The 21,253-nt window shown below is 33.6% G+C and overlaps 1 protein-coding gene across 1 annotated transcript; it reads right to left on the bottom strand.

Annotated features, from left to right (window-relative positions):
- Positions 1 to 589: 589 nt before the first annotated feature.
- On the bottom strand, positions 590 to 7,322 carry LOC135198401 (cuticle protein 8-like). Its single transcript, XM_064225939.1, has 4 exons — positions 6,979 to 7,322; positions 3,310 to 3,447; positions 2,697 to 2,874; positions 590 to 2,054 (listed from the first exon to the last, which is right to left on the bottom strand). The coding sequence occupies exons 1-4, from the start codon at positions 6,988 to 6,990 to the stop codon at positions 2,044 to 2,046; spliced, it is 339 nt and encodes a 112-aa protein (XP_064082009.1). The 5' UTR covers positions 6,991 to 7,322; the 3' UTR covers positions 590 to 2,043.
- Between the last annotated feature and the right edge of the window lie 13,931 nt (positions 7,323 to 21,253).

Raw genomic sequence — 21,253 nt, forward strand, 5'->3', positions numbered from 1 at the left:
ATATATATATATAATTTCGGTATATAAAGCCTTAACGAAAATATTCAACTCTTTTACACAATACTGAAAATCTTAAATCTTAGAAATAAATCGCTAAAAAGGAAAACCAAATGAAATTAAAAAAATCTGAGTAACTTTGAAGACAATAGAAAAGAAAATCTTTAAGAAATACCACCAGTGAAATTAAAATCAGGAATATAATACATCCTGAATTATTCATAATGAAAATATATTTTCTGTGTTTGTCATAAGATAAAATTCTCAGTGTCTCTCCGCACAGAAGCTTTGTCAAAAATATTAGTGAATAACTAAGAACATAATGAAAAAATGTTGAGAAACGAAGAAAAGAATTAATAAAACATCATGAATTAGTAACAGGGAAATCTGTTCTGAGTTAAAATTCCTAAGTTTCTCTCCCTCATGAAAACCATGATCAGAGGGAAAAGGAAATAAAACGTAAAAAGATAAAATACACCATGAATTAGTGACAATAAAGTTTGTCATGAGATAAAATGCCCAGTTTTTTCCTCAAAAAAAAAAGAAAAGAAAAAAAAAATCACAGGAAAAGGAAAATAAAAAACATTATGCAGAAGACTAGATATGATTTATTGACGGTATATCCTCAGAGTTTAACCTAAGACACGTAGCAGGAGTATATCACTGATACAGCTGACCGCGATTCAGTGCGCATGCATAAAAACATTCCATAACGCATGATACATAGTATACACAAGACACCCACGGCTCTGAAAATTCCAAACATATGGGGAAAACTTTGACTGAACTTCACAAAACACTAAATTTAAAGCATCATGGATTTATCAGAACGGTACAATCAATAGACAATTAAGGACATTTTTCAAATTACAATACACAGTATACCAATATCATCGCTTGATTCTCATGCAAGAAAGGCAATATCTTTATACAGTATACCAATATCATCGCTTGATTCTCATGCAAGAAAGGCAATATCTTTATACGTAATTACTTATTACAAAGATACAGTTACAACACATATCTTTTTCCACACATCAGTAACACATATCTAAACACAAAAATACCCTTTTCCACTGAAGCAGTGACGCATATCTTCATACAAAAATACCTTTTCCAAAGATACACGCAAGCATATCTTAATACAAAAATATACCTTTACCAAAGATACCAGCAAACATATCTGAATACAAAAATGACTATTCCAAAGATATACTAACACATAGAAGCTTATGATTATGAACACAGATTTATCTGTCATCTGAAGGAATGACAAAATACACACCACTTTAAAATACTATTCTTTCTTCCATGTAAGCAGTCATAGATAAAAAAAAAAAAAAAAAATTTAAGACACGATTCTGCAACATACCAGCTGCATTGAAACTTGAAATCCATTGACACATTCATTCATAAACACAAACACGTAAGAGCTGAGAGGTATAAAAATGGCTGCCAGAGGTATTCACAAATCAACCTCTTTCGTTATACAAGAAGAACGCTGCTATGGGATTACAGAAGATCACAGAGATTTCCAGATTCTGAAATGATACCTAAGAAACTGCCTAAAAATATCTAAATATAAATTTTTTCCTTTTACATATAAAAGTTGGAAATGTAAGTATACACTTTGGAAATCTAAATACACTTCTTTTGTTTCACATATAAAAGTTGGAAATCTAAATATAAATATTTTTTACATATAAAATTTGATATCTAAATATACAATTTGTCTTTCACATATAGAAACTGGAAATCTAAATGTACATTTTTTTCTATTAATATAAAATACAATTTTTTCTCTTCTACATTTAAAATCTAGATAAAATACATATTTTTACTTCTACATATAAAATTTGGAATAAAATACTCATTTTTTTTCTTTTACATAAAAAAACCTGGAAATCTATGGGAGAAAGAAGTGACTAAAATGACCCTGTATCTATAGCGTTATTTTCTCTTTATTCCTATTTGCCATAACCTGGTTTGGGACCCACAGGTCCAAGAGGACCTGGGCCGACAGCCACCGGGTAGCTGGCTGTTCCCTCATAGGCCACCTGTAGTGAGACGGAGAAAGTCGTAAAATTATTTACATTATACATATACCTGGTAGTTCTTAAAGGTATATAAATGTAAGCAAGTATGTATGTATGTATATATGTATATATATGTATACATTTATATATACATTTATACTATATATATATATATATATATATATATAGTATATATATATATATATATATATAAATTCATATACATATATATACAATATATTATATATAAAAATTCATATTACATTATATATATATATATATATATACTATATATATATATATATATATATATACTATATAGTATAATATATTATTATATACACATACATATAAACATGACGCATTTAACTTGGCGTTGAAAAAATATCAATACCAGAATATTCATCCTAACACAACATATAGTGACTCTTTAGCAGCCAATTCATGAAACATCTATTCATATACAAACATCAAAATACGAACTTGGAGTTACTTTATTTTGCCAATATACCAGCCTCAAAAAATATGCTACCCATATTATATATATATATATATATATATATATATATATATATATATATATATATATATATATATATATACGTATATATATATATATATATATATATATATATATACGTATATATGAAATACTGTATTCACCTCTGCGTTGTAGCCCGCTGTAATCCGCCTTGTAAGTGACGACCTGCTTCCTGCCGTCGGGGAGGAGGACGTAGTATGTGCCCTTCACGGCGTTCCCGTCGGAGGCCTCGCTGTGGCCGAAGTCGTTGCCGGTGTAAGAATCCGCCACGCCGTATCCGAAGTTGTATGGCATCGGAGGCTTCGGCGGGGAAAGGATATGCGCAAATGGCAATTTTTATTTGTTTATTTATTAATTCACTTATTTCACTATTCAATTGCTTGTTTTTTTTTTTTTTTTTTGCAAATAATATTATTTTTTCTCACTTTTTAGTCAGAAGTGGAGCTTATATGATAATCGTCTAATTAATGCATTAATTCAAAAAAGGATACTTTTGAGAGAGAGAGAGAGAGAGAGAGAGAGACAGAGAGAGATACCATTTCCCATTTCCATTCAAAAGTCATGGTTTGGACAATGAGCGCACAAAGGCAAAAAGAGTTCAGCACAGTATAAACAAACAGAGAGAGAGAGAGAGAGAGAGAGAGAGAGAGAGAGAGAGAGAGAGAGAAAATAAGCCAGAGAGGGGTGCGGGTGTGGGCATTTGCATGGCCAAATGTCATTAGTGTAATTACTCACATAGGCGACAGGAACTGCGGGACCGACTGGTCCGGGGAGCCCCACATTGGGGGGGCCATAATTGAAATTGGCAATCGCTGTGCCCGTCGCGGCCAGAATAACGGCAACAACGGCAACAGGAACAGGAACCACAGGGGCCTGAGGAATTTGAGGGACCAGGTTTGTACTGAAACGTTTTTTTTTTTTTTTTTTTTTTTTTTTTATTTTTTTTTTTTTTTTTTTTTTTTTTTTTTTTTTTTTTTTTTTTTTTTTTGGCCGTTGCAGGGAATTCGATTTCTGATGTTTGCTCTCAATAAAGTCTTATGATAATGTAATCAAAATAATTTGGAGTGAAGCACATATAACCTAACAAACATATGCACATACCGTATGCAAATTCATATACATACATATTTACATACATGTAGACCTACATACATGCATTTCAAAAGGACTCAAAACACAACACATACTCTCACTTACATACATACATACATACACACATAAATACGAACATATACTATATGTATAAAAAATATTAGAAGTACAACACATACTCTTACAAACATAAACACAAATATATGTTAATACATACATACATACATATAATATATGCACAGGGGTGTAGGAGGTAATTAATATCAGACAATACTGACTAAAATATATAGGACTGAATGTAAATACAAAAAGCTGTGTTTATTAAACGTAAATATACTTACACACAGCACAGAGAAAATAAATGAACAAATAAGGATTAGCTTACACAACATCAAAAGTCAAAGTAGTGGGGGGGGGGGGGTAGAGATTGATATTCAAAATGGTAAAAAAATTGCATAAAATACAATTATTGATTCGATAAAGAAAATACCGCCGTCAAAACCATAGTAACTGCGACGCCAGTTCAAAAAGAAACAAATGTATTAATGAATTTTTATATACATTTATTACTGGAAAGTTTATGGATCAACGGATAAAAACAAATGACATAAAAAATTAAGACAAAAACTTACATACATATATATATATATATATATATATATATATATATATATATATATATATAGATATCTATATATATATATATATATATATTATATATATATATATATAAAGACGGTACAACAAACACGAATTGCTTCTTGCTGAAACACAAAAGACAACTTAAGCACAGACATACCCCGAACAAACGCTTTCACAAACACAAACACATACAAAGCAAAAAAATTGTTAAACATTGACCCCTGAAGATAAACCGATGCGGAATCTTTTGCTGATATAGTCAAATGTCACCAACCTATCAGATCTTGCTATAACTGAATAAGTCACACCTGAGCCTTTCCATAAAAATAAAAAAAACTAAAGGTTACTGATTTACATGCAGTCAGAAGAAAAAACACCGAAAGCTTAGTAGAAAGACAACCTAGATACCACACGTTATTTTTACTGAATGAAAAGAAATACTAGATTTACTTATTCTGCATCAAGTCAACGCGAAACACCTTTTTCAGACCTTTTCAGGCTCTGCTATAGACATTTCCTAAACCTTCCCTCCCCCCCACCTTCACCCACCAAACAACAACAACAGAGTATAGTTTGTAGGCTTATTCCCCGAGCAAGATAAAATTATATTTCCTTCCTGAACGCTAAATTATATATTTCTTTGTAAATATCAACCAAATATTATTGAAAAGTAAATTACTAATTTTTTCATTAATACTTTATCACTAAATCAAAAGGATCTTTCCAGCTGAAAATAAAATAAACACATCCTCTTGAATAAAATCAGTTACATATAAACGCTTAACGTAGTTATTTACCAATAAAAATAAAAAATCTAAAGTAAAAAGTAAATATTTCATCTTAAAGTTATTTATTATCACGTAATGAAATGAGCAGATAATATTGTACCTGTGGCTGGGATGACAACTGAAACTCGAATGAAGTCAATGCAGGGATAAAATAAAAATGTTTTGAATGAAAAAAAAAATTAGCATAACTCAAAAACTAAGTCACAACGATGATTGAAGGATTAGCCTTCATCTCACACCCCGGGCCAAAGCTAAAGCTAAATAAATAAAAAAAACATGAAAAAAACGCTAAATGATTACTCGTAAAACTTAAAATAAACCTAACATTAAGTAAAAAAGTTTAAATTCGATGAAGGTTTAATAAGTTCAATTATTACACTTGATTAACATCTAAAACCTACCTTCGTAACTCCACGGGATCCCTATTCTCCCCCCATCTCCACTAGGACTCACCATCAACCCTTCCCCCCCACCCCATCCCCCGCAACAAGTTGCTCACGCCATAATACGCAAATCAAGGTCGAGCGATACACGTTAGAAACGTGTTCCGACCGGGTGCTTGCGTCCTACAGACGGAGATAATGTCAAGGTGACGGAAGCTAACGATGACGGAAAAACCCTTACGCAAGCAGACAGCTATAGCCGAGTTGCGTCAACGGACCGCGGGTAGCGGAATAGAACCTGTCGCAATAATGAAGCTGGTGCTTATCGCTTAAATATTAACCTGACCAGAAAGAATATTTATGTTACTGACTAATCTCTATATATATATATATATATATATATATATATATATCTATATATATATATACATATATATCTGATATATATAATATATATATATATATATATATATATATATATATATATATAATATAATATATATATATATATATATATATATATATATATATATATATATATATGTATATATAATTTATTCGTAATGTATGTATGTATGTATGTATATATATATATATATACATACATATATATTATATATATATATATATATATATATATATATATATATATTATATATTTATACAAAATCCTGCCAATTAAAATCCTCTGCTTAGCTACTTAACATCCTCGGGATAAACTAATTCAACAGAACGACTCATTCAAAGAAGGAATATCAATTGTATTAAAAAAAAAAAAACAGAAAAAAACAACGTTTACTATTTACGATTTCCCTAGCATTAAGTATCAACAAGTTTTAAAACTTCACATAGCAAATCAAAGTAAACATGCTGATGCTGTTGATCCTTGCATATTTTATTACATGCAAGAAAAACATCCCATTAACTATCAGAATCCATAAAAATTTGATGAGTGACATTTAGCAAAGTACTTTTGCATGTTTGCACGTAATTAGAGATTAAACTACAAACAAGCATATGTTTAAAAATATATAAAGGATGTTACAACGACACACCACATACATACAATATACATAGCTATTTATCACAACACAGCCACACACAACACACACACACATACTATATATATGGTATGTGTCAGTTGCACGTATGTATAGATATATACTATATACCACATACACCAGCCCCCCCCCCCCACACAAAAAAAAACACACACAAACAATTATTATATATATATATATATATATATATATATATATATATATATAGATTAATATTATATATATATATATATTTATATATATATGTATATATAATATATATATATATATATATATATATATATACATATATATTACACGCATTCCTAAGCCTCCACTTCAAGAAAACATTGAGTCAATTAGTACCTCATAAACCCCTCACAGTCGTTTGCTCATTAACATGTAAGACTACCAGACACAAATTTAACAGACTGAACAGGCAAACACAAATCGTCTCACCTTGAAGAACATAATGGTACTCGTGCGAACGACGAAGATGAGAGAAATGACAATAAAAAAAATCGAGAGAAAATGGAATGAAATAAGTACGAGGAAAGAGAACAAGGGATTAAATAGGCAATTCGAAAAGAATCAGAAGAGGAAGAATCTTTTTCTCAGAGAAATCAAAACAGTCGGAGGTCAGACAGAAGTCGATGATGATGATGATGCTCTTAACGAGAGAGAAGAGATGATGCTTGGATGCTGAGATGAGATAAGAAGAAGAAGACAGCTATCTATCTTCTGGATGATGGTGGTGAGGAGGAGTAGGAGGAGGACCTCGAAGCCTGCGACTTGATTGGAGGGCGAAGATGCGACTGAAGAACTGGGGTGGGACTCGTGGCTTTTATAATAAACTGGAGGTGGAGAGATGGCACACGTGAAGATTCCTCTATCACCGCCTCCTATCGCTCCCCACCCCCCGTCTCTCTCTCTCTCCCTCCCACCTTCTCCTCCTCCTCCTCCTCGATTCGCACAGATTCCAGTCATTTGCATGAATCGCGGGGAGGGGAGGAGGGAGGTGGGGGCTGCAGCACCACACCCCCTCTTTTCTAGACCTGTCGCAACGATAGCAAGGTTGCACGTTTCGTCCGTCCGGTGGTTATCAGAATGTGACACACACACATACTTTAGTCATGAGATAGATGGTACTGATGGTGAAAATGATGATTATGATAATGATGATGATAATGATAATGGTAATGAGGATGGTGACACGCACCAACAACCGGAATGATGCAAAAATCCGAATAGCGTTTATCAAGCATTTTCTTGGTTTATTATCAATTTTTTATTTCTTTTATTTTTTTTAAAGCAGAGAATAAGAGCGTGGAATCAGAGTTCAGTGAAACTCGTAGCTTAGCTTTTCTTTTCTTTTTTTTTTATTCAGAGCTACGAATTAAAAGTTAAAAGTAAATGTTTTCCAACACCATCCAGTGGCAGAAATTAAGAAAAATTAAACAAATTAAAGCTCTTACGATTCCTTTTGATTTTTTGAAGCCACAGAAAAAAAAACCTGGCAGAATATAATTCATGACGCGTTGAGTAAGTCCCCGATAATATGACATACATTTTGTAATGGAATTCCTGCTCCACCATAATGAGAATTTATTACTGGAAGCTGTATATCTTGTTGAATAACCTGATGAAAAAGCCATACATTTCATTTTCCGTTGCGAAACATGATAAAAGAGGAATTTGAACGAAGCACATGACAAACTTATCACAGCGTGGGCCTTTAATTATGCGTGAAAAATGACACAGTTGTACCATCAGCCAGACTAGGGTATTCTTTTGTAACAAAATCCTTTCGGTAATTCTATAATTGAATGATAATTCATATTTAATCCCCAGATCACGTGCCGTAGTTAAAATAACTTTAATACCGTAGTTGATCTAATTTTCATACCGTAGTTAAAATAACTCCAAGCCGTAGTTGAAAAATCTTACATAATTCACTTAATATGATTCCCATAATATAGTTTAACTTCCATACCTTAGTTAAAATGACTGCCATACCGCAGTTAAAATAACTTTCATACCGTAGTTGAGATGACTTGCATGCCATAGTTATAACAACTTGTATATCGTATTTAAAATAACTTACAAACCGTAGTTAAAATATGTTCCAAGCATAGTTAAAATAACTTACACACCCTAGTCAAAATACCTGGCAATCATCCTCTCACTCCCTCAAAATTATTTGATTCTTTAAAAAAAAGAAAAAGATAAAATACTTGTCGACAGTAAATATATTCAGGTGAACATTTTTACATTTTTGAAGATTATTTTCTCTAAGAAAAATCTTTTAAGAATATTTTTGTTTATAAATGGAGAATGACTGCAGCTTATAAGACGTTTCATAATATATATATATATATATATATATATATATATATATATTATATATATATGTGTGTGTGTGTGTGTGTGTGTGTGTGTGTGTGTGTGTATATGTATTTTTTTTTGTTATATATATATATATATTATATATATATATATAATATAGTATATATATATATATATTATATATTGGTAAATATATGATATATATTTAAGATTAAAACGTCCAAATGGGTGAACCATTCATCAAACTTAGTATATTTCTTGCTTCTTATTGAAACTAAAACAATTAAAAGTACTATTACAACATGCTTTATTACTCATGCAAAAGATTCATAAGGCTACGTACAAACATTATTTATTTGGAAACGCCAAACGTATTGTGAACAAAAGACAATTTAAGTGGAATATGGTGTTGTCCATTGGGCCAATTTTAACCACAAAAAGATACGTTCAATATCTCCAAAATCCTATATTTTCCCTCACCTTATGAAGGACTAATGACCTAGTACCTTCATTTCCCCAACCTTAGACAAACAGGACTAATGACCTTAAACTACCTTCATTTCCCCTAAACATAAAATACTTGGACTAATGACCGTCAACTATCTTTATTTCCCCCAAAACTTGAAATACCAGAAGGACTAATGACCATTAACTACCTTCATTCCCCAAAACTTAAAATACCAGGACTAATGACTTTCAACTACCTTCATTTCCCCAAAACTTAAAATAACAGGACTAATGACCTTCAACTAACTTCATTTCCTCAAAACTTAAAATACCAGAACGACAAATGACCTTCAACTACCTTCATTTCCCTAAATCTTAGAATAACAGGACTAATGACCTTCAACTAACTTCATTTCCTCAAAACTTAAAATACCAGAAGGATTAATGACCTTCAACTACCTTCATTTCCCTAAATCTTAGAATAACAGGACTAATGACTTCAACTACCTTCATTTCCCAAAACCTTAAAGTAACACTCTCTCGAGGTGAGGAAACCATCACTAAAAGCAAGCAGTGATTTTTTTCGTATTCTGCTGTGAAATTACAGAGCGGCCGGCCTGAAGTCCTTCGTGGAAGACTTCTCATGAGAATGCAATGACCTTACACTATATGGTGCTGTTACCAGTACCTATCTCTCTCTCTCTCTATCTATCTATCTAATGTAACGTCTTCAAAAGAAGCGAAAATTATACTTTTCGAATTTACAAGAAAAGCGTTACGCAACGGGACATTAAAACAAATAAATAAATTAGACAAATAAATAAATGAGAAACAAAAAATCAAATAAATAAATAAACAAACAAACAAACAAATATATGCAATGCTAGCTTACTTTAGGATGCAATTTTCACTCTCATTCATCATCCCTCGAGTCCTCTTAACTATGTGCGAATAGTTATCCCAGTGTACCTCTTCACCCTAGCTGTAACACACGACAATCGACTATCTACCAGGTACATGATTCAATGAATGGATTATCAGGTCAATATTCACAGTATGATTTAAGAGAACGCGGCTTAATCCCTCTCCCTCGCTAGAGGATCGAACCCTCTTGATGGTGGAGCGAGTATCATGACCACTATCCAAAGAGATTCTATCGTATGTAAGTATTACATAAATATTCAACTACGAAGCATAAGGAATTTACAGATTATAAAAAAAGGAAATACATCTGTTTTTCTAAGTATAGTGTATGGCTGCCACTTTTGGAAAGTGAAGTATGCATTCTTCATTTTTGTGGGAACTATGTAAAGCATTCTAATCATGAGTTGACAGATTCCTAAGCTAATTTATTCGTGTTGCTATAAAGCATAATATTATATATATATATATATATAATTATATATATAGATATATATATATATATATATATATAATATATATATATATATATATATAAGATTTGTAGGTGGGAGTCGGAAATCAACTTATACCTCACGAGATGGCCGTGTGGTTTAAGGCGCTTCACTGCAGTCGTGAGTTCCTGTCTTCCGTGGTTCGATCCCACGAGACGACGAACTTATTGTTAACTAAAAAATCTCCCCTTTAGTTAACATATACGAAAATATATTATTCCCGAGGGAGAGCGAATAGGATATTAAAGGACAATTTGTGGCTTAATGCTTGTATATGAATCAAATTATAAATATATGTGTGTGTATATATATACAAATAAAAATATATACATATATAATTCATATGTATTAAAAAATGTTTTTTATTAACAACAACGCCTCTCATCTTCCCGAATTTGTCACACTATGGAACCGCTTGCCACTGCTAAGTCTTGATAAAAAACGAAGAAAGAAATGAAGGCATTCTACCGCCCGGGTGAGATTCGAACTCGCATCCAGGGAATCAGAAAGAGGTGACGTTAAAAACCTAGCCACGAAAAAAGGTATCAATCTATTCCCGCTTATATGTAGTACATATATACCTGTCGAATTCAGTCTCCATTCATCAGAACTGGGACAGACCCACCTTACAACTAATACATTCAGGTCAGCTGAAGCTACCCTTTGTGTTTTTCTATTATAAAATAATAATAATAATAAATAATAATAATAATAATAATAATAATAATAATAATGATAAAATCCTCATAGTAGCACGAGTCTTCAAATGGAGAAACAAATCCACAGTTATGTAAATGTACACCTATTTAAATTTAAAACTTTTAGGATACCTTTGGGAATCTGTTCGGTTCCTCTTATCAATCTCTTATACCTCCAGATCGAAAAGGGGAACCGAACCGATTCCCCAAAGCTATCCTTAAAGTTAAAAATTTAAATATATGTACATTTACATAACTGTGGATTTGTTTCTCCAATAATAATAATAATAATAATAATAATAATAATAATAATAATAATAATAAAGAAGAGAAAGAGAGGGAAAAAATGGATAAGTATCTGAAAATACAAATAAGAAGGATATGGGATATGCCAGTGGAAATCGTACCCATAATCATAGGAGCACTAGGCACGATCCCAAGATCCTTGAAAAGGAATCTAGAAAAACTAGAGGCTGAAGTAGCTCCGGGCCTCATGCAGAAGAGTGTGATCCTAGAAACGGCACACATAGTAAGAAAAGTGATGGACTCCTAAGGAGGCAGGATGCAACCCGGAACCCCACACTATAAATACCACCCAGTCGAATTGGAGGACTGTGATAGAGCAAAAAAAAAAAATAAATAAATAAATAAATAATAATAATAATAATAATAATAAAAAATAATAAAAAATAATAATAATATTAATATCCACGTGAAGACTACGAAATACTGACGAACTCTTCGATCGTAAAATAAAACTTTCCAATTTTTCCCCACATGAATAAAATTTTCATTTACCCAGCAATTATAAAAAAAGAAAGATAAAGAAAAATACTGCCCAAAAAATACAAACATTTCCATCATTCTCTACCGTGATGAAGAATGCTCACAATATTTTTCCTTTAACTCATTCCCTCGAACTCTGAGCATAATTATATGCAAATGGCGCCAAAAAATACTTTGATTATCATATCAAATGTATGCAATAAACAGTATCATTCTAATGGAATCACTGGGACGATTATATGAATTTATTCAAAACATAGGTTATCCGGTCAATGACGTAATTACATCAAGCGTTATTGCATTTAATTACCTCATTCCGCCGCGTTATATTTATTTCATTAAAATTTTACGCAGCCGGCGCCGTGTGTCATGAATGTAAGTACGTGCATAAATAAGTGTAAATATTGTCGGTTCTTTTCGTAATATGACGGAAACGAACTTGCTATGTGTTTCCCGTTCCATCTCTCTCCCCCCCCCCCACCCTTCTCTCTCTCTCTCTCTCTCTCTCGTCTCTCTCTCTCTCTCTCCGCTCTCTCTCTCCTTGACTGTTTCAAACTAGTGACATTCTTCACTTTGGACATGCGGTGAGTGGCAGCTTAGTGAGGCCTTACAGATAGCAGTCATTGATAATTCTCTCTCTCTCTCTCTCTCTCTCTCTCTCTCTCTCTCTCTCTCTCTCCCTAGAGAGATATCTGTTAATGCAATGTTCCACTTCCTCATTTCCACTTATGCCTTGACTCTTTCACCTTTCGAAAATAATAAAATTCTGTCTTAATTTCGTAGGTTTTATCATTACTTCCGCTTTCGCAGTACGTGTCGTCTTCTAACAAAGAACAAACAAGTTGGTTCTTTGTTTAACAAGTTAGTCCTTTGTTTGTTTCTTTTTTATTTTTTTTAAATACACCGCACCCATTCAACATTTGATCTCTTTGCAGAATTATTCTTGAAGCTATTTTAATTAAACATCGAAACCCAACTATGACGTTATGACAGTTGCATGATTTGTTTATCGTTTCAGTTTCCAAGAAACAATCAGTTATTCAAATAAGCAGTAAATGAATATAAAGTTGAATAATAAACAAATCCGACTAACCATTCTAATTTGGATAAAACCACCTCCATTAGACTATTTCGCTCGCCATCGGTATTTATTTTACTCGATACCCGCTGCTCAGAACCTTAAGTAGGTACCGCCCGACGGTACCGGTTGTACCATGATACGGTACCGATTCCCTTGCCTCCACTTTCACGGTACCTGCTCTTCCTCCTTTACGAGGTTCCAGTTGGCCTAATTATTTGCACGATATAAGCTTTACCACGAAACAGGTCCTTGTATTTTTTGTTCACAACACCTTCTCCTCTCTCTCTCTCTCTCTCTCTCTCTCTCTCTCTCTCTCTCTCTCTCTCCATCCCAATTACCTACCCAACCCCATCCCAATCCCCCTAACCCTCCCATCCCATTCAACTTGCCCTCCCAATCCTAATCACCCCTACCCATCCCAATTCCAATCCCCCTACCCCCATCCCAATCCCCTACCTCTCCTCATCCCCCACCGCTCCTCCCCATTCCAATCCCCTATCCCTCCTCATTCCAATCCCCCCTCCCAATTCCAATCGCACTACTTATCCCATCCCAATCCCCTACCCCTCCCCATTCCAAACCCCCTACTACTTCCATCCCAATCGCCTCCCCATTCCAATTCCAATCCCCCTACCCCTCTCATCCTAATCCCCTACCCCTCCTTACCCCAATCCCCACTCCCAATTCCAATCGCCCTACCTATCCCATCATCCCAATCCCCCTTAACCCCTCCAATCCTCAAACCCCCTGCTACTCCCCATCCCAACCCCCCTAGCCCTGAGAGCATCTTCTTGCAGGAGAACCTGAGTAGTTCCAGGTTCCAGTGCGAGCTAGTCTGGAATACCCCTCCCCAACCACACCCACCTCTCCACAGGATTACTAATAGTAGTGGTAGTGGTAGTGTGGTGCCTTATGCTGCCTGCAGACTTATGGCCTATTGCGGCCTCCGATGGACCCACTGGGGAAATTAGGACACTCGCGCTGGGAGAGGAGGAAGGGGGGAAGGGGGGCGTCCGAATATTTCTTTTCGCCTTTTAACTTATTCTAAGAGGAGGGAAAGCGAGGTGATATATCGCCCGGGTTATCTCCAGGAGCTCATCCGCTCTAAAAGCTTTTTCTAGAGAGAGAGAGAGAGAGAGAGAGAGAGAGAGAGAGAGAGAAACATCATCATCACAGTCCTCGTCTATTCAGTCAATTTACTTTTTTTTATATTTCTCTTTTCTGAACACTTTTACGACGATTCCAAAACGCTGGACAGCAAATATCAAAGCTAGATTTTTCGCTGTGTCGGACTCTCTAATTGGCTTGTTTCTCTAAATTCACCGTAAACAAGACGAGGAAAGCAACGTTCCAAAAGATGTCCCCAATGTTTGTTTCGTCGTGTGCTAAATACTTATTTATACGTGCATAAAAATACTCAAGCACAATATATATATATATATATATATATATATATATATATATATATATATATATATATATATAATATTATATATATGTATATATATATATATATATATATATATATATATATATATATGTATATATATATATAATTATCACATCATCGTGATTCATATATATTATTCGAGCTGCAAATGCCCTTTAATATCTAATTCGCTCTACCTCGGAATTAATCATATTTTCAAATATGTAAACCAAGGAGAATTTTTAGTTGATAAATATTATCAAATGAAAAATAAAAATATATTAATGCCGAGATAGAGCGAATTACATACCAAAGAACATTTGTAGCTCGAATAATATATTATATATATGTATATATATATATATATATATATATATATATATATATGTGTATATTCATATATATATATTATGTATATGTATGTATATGTATATACACAAACATATGCATATAAATATATATATATATATATCTAATAAAAGGAGCCCATAAAAACACCAAAATGTAGAGAGAAAAGTACTATATTTCAGAGACTGCTGTCTCTCTCTTCAGTATAATGAATGAGAAACGTTTTACAGAAAAGGTGGTATTTATACCAAGAGATTCGTCCACAAGTAAGCCAATTTAGGTCACCCCCGCTGATTTTCCTGGAAGAAAGAATCACCAATACGAGAAACGACATCTTCGTGCTACGCAGAGTGATATATGGAACTCAATCTAATCTTCGCCTCCTCACTACGGACCACGTATACAGGTATCTGATTTCATTCTGTTCCGACATTGCTGCCTATAATAGCGTGACTCATTCCAACAGACTTTACGCAAGTTAAATAACCTAATAGATAATAGCGCATGGAATAATCTTGAACAACAAGACAAAGTTTTAACTTATCCAACACCCCCCTTACTGTAAATCAACATTTAGTTTTAAAATTTAGGCTTATCCTTTGCCCTAATGCCAGACCGCAAAAACAACCTAGACTTCATAGTGGCTTTTGATAAATTCATATCTGACAAAAACTACAGCCGTGAAGAGATATGTTTAAAAGGAGTGTTACTAAATGCTTTAACTGACCTTCATAAGAAATATCCTGTGTTCCCCGCAGATTCATGATAGCCATCCACTCGCTAAAAAAGTTAGATGTTATAATAAGTAGATCCGACAAAGACGGCAAAATTGTAATAATGGACAAAGACTTCTACCTCGACAAAATCAACCAGCTCCTTAGCGACACAAATACTTACGAAAAACTGACGAAAAATCCCCTCCAGAACGTTTCCCACAGAATTTTTTCGGAAAGTAAGATTAATTGGCCAAGACAAAAGAGTATTGAACTATTAGAGAAATTTAAAGTAATTAATCCTAAATTACCCTACTTTTATGGTCTTCCCAAAACTCACAAAGACAATCTTCCATTCAGACCCATCGTTTCATGCGCCGGAGCTTTCAATTACAAAATTTCTAAATGGTTAGCTGGCCTCCTTTCTCCTTTTTTTAGGCACTTTTTCTCCCAGTCACATCAAACATTCGGAAGACTTTTGTCACAAATTCAAGAGAAGCACATATACCACTTTACAACATAAAACTTTTAGCCTTGACGTAGACTCCCTATTCACAAAAGTACCCAGTACAGGACGTTCTTCAGTTTTTAAGTGGGAAAAAATTATCCCCTATTCAGATCATTCCCTTTGGCACTTGACAAAATAATAAAGTTAGTTGTTAATTATGCATCTAATAACGTATTTTCATTCGGGGAATCATTCTACAAGCAAAAATTCGGTGTAGTATGGGTAGTCCTTTAAGTCCTATTTTAGCCAATCTGTACATGGAATACTTTGAAACTACAGTAATAAATGCAATAAAACCCAAAAACATGCTGTGGATGAGATACGTGGATGACATACTAACATTTGGGATAATAAGTGGGGTAATTTTAATGAATTCCTCTCAAAATTAAACGCATTAGTGCCCAGCATCAAATTGTAAAGTTGAATGGGAAACAGACAACAAAATTCCTTTTCTTGATGTTTTAATAATCAGAGACACGACAGAATACAAATTTACCATATACAGAAAACCAACGTTCTCACTTTCATATTCACTACTTTAGCTATCATGACAATACTATCAAGATAGGTCTAGCTAGCAACCTATTCTTAAGAGCCTTACGAATTTGTTCCCCAGATTTCCTGGAAAAAGAATTTGAACTAATTCGCAAGCAACTTTCATCTTAAAGTATCCTGACCATAATAATTGAGAAAGCAATTCAAAAAGCAAACGTAATTTTCTACCGACCCCCTAAAGACAAGACAAGAGACACACCCAACAATAAAATAAAAATTCCCCACCTGGAGACGATTAAGAGAGTAACTCACACCCTTGGGAAATCCAACCCTTTTGCATTTACCTACCCAAATACCTTAGCCAAATCCCTGATTAACGTCCCAACAAAAGACATCGCCCAAAGCTCTGGGGTATATGAGATCCCATGCCAGGACTGTGACCAATCTTACATCGGATTTACAGGTAAATCACTTCCCCAGAGATTAATACAACACAAACGGTCAGTTAGGTATGGACAACAGAACTCGGCTATTTTCAATCATATAAATGAACATAACCATAGAATAAACTGGAATATGTCACGTGTAATTTATAGCAGCAACTGCCGGTACAAGAGTCAAATGATGGAATCGGCCTTAATAAAAGAGAAGCAGGTAATGAACATCTCAAAAGGGAATTGGACATCGGACATCGTCGACGCAGTGTTCATTCAACCAACGCTTAAGAAGATTAAAGGAAGATTATCAGCGAGGTGACCTAAATTGGCTTACTTGTGGACGAATCTCTTGGTATAAATACCACCTTTTCTGTAAACTTTTCTCATTCATATACCTGAAGAGAGAGACAGCAGTCCTCTGAAATATAGTACTTTTCTCTCTACATTTTGGTGTTTTTTATGGGCTCCTTTTATTAGATGGAATTCTGTTGTTACAGAACACTTTTACCAGTCATATATATATATATATATATATATATATAGATATATATATATATATATATATATATATATATATATATATATATATACATATCTATATATACATATATGGTATATATATATATACATATAATATATATATATATTATATATATATATATATATATATATATATGATATATAGATATGTATAATATATATATATATATATATATATATATATTATATATATATATATATATATATATATATATTTATATAAATATTATATGTATAAAATATATATATATATATAGATATATATATAATATATATATATAACATACATATATGTATATAGATATGTTATATATATATATATATATATATATATACATATATATATATACTATATACTATATATATATACCGACGTTAGAAACAGCAGATCACGGATAATTTGACACTAAAATATTTTTTTTTTTTTACCGGTCACTTCAAATACGTTCCATCAGTTATTAAAGAGGTATACAATTGAAAAAAAATACTTACGTGGACATTAGTTTAGCATTTTAAGTTTCCATCACCGGAACAATTAATTGATCCACTTACCTGAAATGTGAAGTTTACGATATCAGTACCAGCATATATCAAATAATAATAATAATAATAATAATAATAATAATAATAATAATAATAATAATAATAATAATAATAATAATAATAATAATAAAACAAAGATTCACAGAGATCACGACAGACACAGTCAGACACCAACTAAAGAAAAATACCAAAACTGGAAAGCCCCAGGTAACCCGATGAAGTCCATGGATACTGGCTCAAAAACTTCAAGGAACCGGCCTACACCCACGAATAGCAGAACAACTCCAGCATTGTATCTCAAATCACCATGCACCAAATGGATGACCACAGGAAGAACTCCTTAGTACAAAAAGACAAGAGTAAGGGAAATATAGCCAGTAACTACAGGCCTATCACCTGCCTACCAATAATGTGGAAGTTACTAACAGGTATCATCAGTGAAAGGCTATACAATTACCTAGAGGAGACAAACACCATCCCCCACCAACAGAAAGGCTGCAGAAGGAAGTGTAGGGGCACAAAAGACCAGCTCCTGATAGACAAAATGGTAATGAAGAACAGTAGGAGAAGGAAAACCAACCTAAGCATGGATATAAGAAAGCCTTCGACATGATACCACACACATGGCTAATAGAATGCCTGAAAATATATGGGGCAGAGGAAAACACCATCAGCTTCCTCAAAAATACAATGCGCAACTGGAATACATACTTACAAGCTCTGGAATAAGACTAGCAGAGGTTAATATCAGGAGAGGGATCTTCCAGGGCGACTCACTGTCCCCACTACTCTTCGTAGTAGCCATGATTCCATGACAAAAGTACTACAGAAGATGGATGCCGGGTACCAACTCAAGAAAAGAGGCAACAGAATCAACCATCTGATGTTCATGGACGACATCAAGCTGTATGGTAAGAGCATCAAGGAAATAGATACCCTAATCCAGACTGTAAGGAATTGTATCTGGGGACATCAGGATGGAGTTTGGAATAGAAAAATGCGCCTTAGTCAACATACAAAAAGGCAAAGTAACGAGAACTGAAGGGATAAAGCTACCAGATGGGAGCAACATCAAACACATAGATGAGACAGGATACAAATACCTGGGAATAATGGAAGGAGGGGATATAAAACACCAAGAGATGAAGGACACGATCAGGAAAGAATATATGCAGAGACTCAAGGCGATACTCAAGTCAAAACTCAACGCCGGAAATATGATAAAAGCCATAAATACATGGGCAGTGCCAGTAATCAGATACAGCGCAGGAATAGTGGAATGGACGAAGGCAGAACTCCGCAGCATAGATCAGAAAACCAGGAAACATATGACAATACGCAAAGCACTACATCCAAGAGCAAATACGGACAGACTATACATAACACGAAAGGAAGGAGGGAGAGGACTACTAAGTATAGAGGACTGCGTCAACACCGAGAACAGAGCACTGGGGCAATATCTGAAAACCAGTGAAGACGAGTGGCTAAAAAGTGCATGGGAAGAAGGACTAATAAAAGTAGATGAAGACCCAGAAATATACAGAGACAGGAGAATGACAGAGAGAACAGAGGACTGGCACAACAAACCAATGCACGGACAATACATGAGACAGACTAAAGAACTAGCCAGCGATGACACATGGCAATGGCTACTGAGGGGAGAGCTAAAGAAGGAAACTGAAGGAATGATAACAGCGGCACAAGAACGATAGATGGAAATAACATCTCTCCCATATGTAGGAAGTGCAATACGAAAAATGAAACCATAAACCACATAGCAAGCGAATGCCCGGCACTTGCACAGAACCAGTACAAAAGGAGGCATGATTCAGTGGCAAAAGCCCTCCACTGGAGCCTGTGCAAGAAACATCAGCTACCTTGCAGTAATAAGTGGTACGAGCACCAACCTGAGGGAGTGATAGAAAACGATCAGGCAAAGATCCTCTGGGACTATGGTATCAGGACGGATAGGGTGATACGTGCAAACAGACCAGATGTGACGTTGATTGACAAAGTCAAGAAGAAAGTATCACTCATTGATGTCGCAATACCATGGGACACCAGAGTTGAAGAGAAAGAGAGGGAAAAATGGATAAGTATCAAGATCTGAAAATAGAAATAAGAAGGATATGGGATATGCCAGTGGAAATCGTACCCATAATCATAGGAACACTAGGCACGATCCCAAGATCCCTGAAAAGGAATCTAGAAAAACTAGAGGCTGAAGTAGCTCGGGCTTCATGCAGAGTGTGATCTAGAGAAACGGCACACATAGTAAGAAAAGTGATGGACTCCTAAGGAGGCAGGATGCAACCCGGAACCCCACACTATAAATACCACCCAGTCGAATTGGAGGACTGTGATAGAGCAAAAAAAAAAAAAAAAAATAATATAATAATAATAATAATAATAATAAATAATAAATAATATAGCATTTATCGATCTATTCATCCTGTGCTGAAATATATATCAATAATAATAATAATAATAATAATAATAATAATAATATAATATAGCATTTATCGATCTATTCATCCTGTGCTGAAATATATCAATAATAATAATAATAATAATAATAATAATAATATAAATCACCGATTTATGTAGTCTATGTATATGAATACATACATATTATATATATATATATATATTATATATATATATATATATTTATATATATATATATATATATATATATATATATATATATATATATATATATATGTATATAATATATATAATATATATATATATATATATATATATATATATATATATATTATTATCTATATATATATAATATATTTATATATATATATATATATATATATATATATATATATACATAAAACATGCGCCGTACGCCATATGGATAAACATTTATTGCACGATAAAACCTATGGGGGCACTAACACTGAGTGCCTCAGGGAAGATTTTAATTCTGTAAA

This window comes from Macrobrachium nipponense, chromosome 22 (assembly GCF_015104395.2).
Source record: "Macrobrachium nipponense isolate FS-2020 chromosome 22, ASM1510439v2, whole genome shotgun sequence".
NCBI classification, from domain to species: domain Eukaryota; kingdom Metazoa; phylum Arthropoda; class Malacostraca; order Decapoda; family Palaemonidae; genus Macrobrachium; species Macrobrachium nipponense.

What these genes read in the sequence shown, in the direction of transcription:
- LOC135198401 (XM_064225939.1), bottom strand. An exon ending in CCGCAGTTCCTGTCGCCTAT is followed by an intron (nt 2,875 to 3,309) that starts GTGAGTAATTAC and finishes TCCCCGCCGAAG; the next exon opens with CCTCCGATGCCATACAACTT.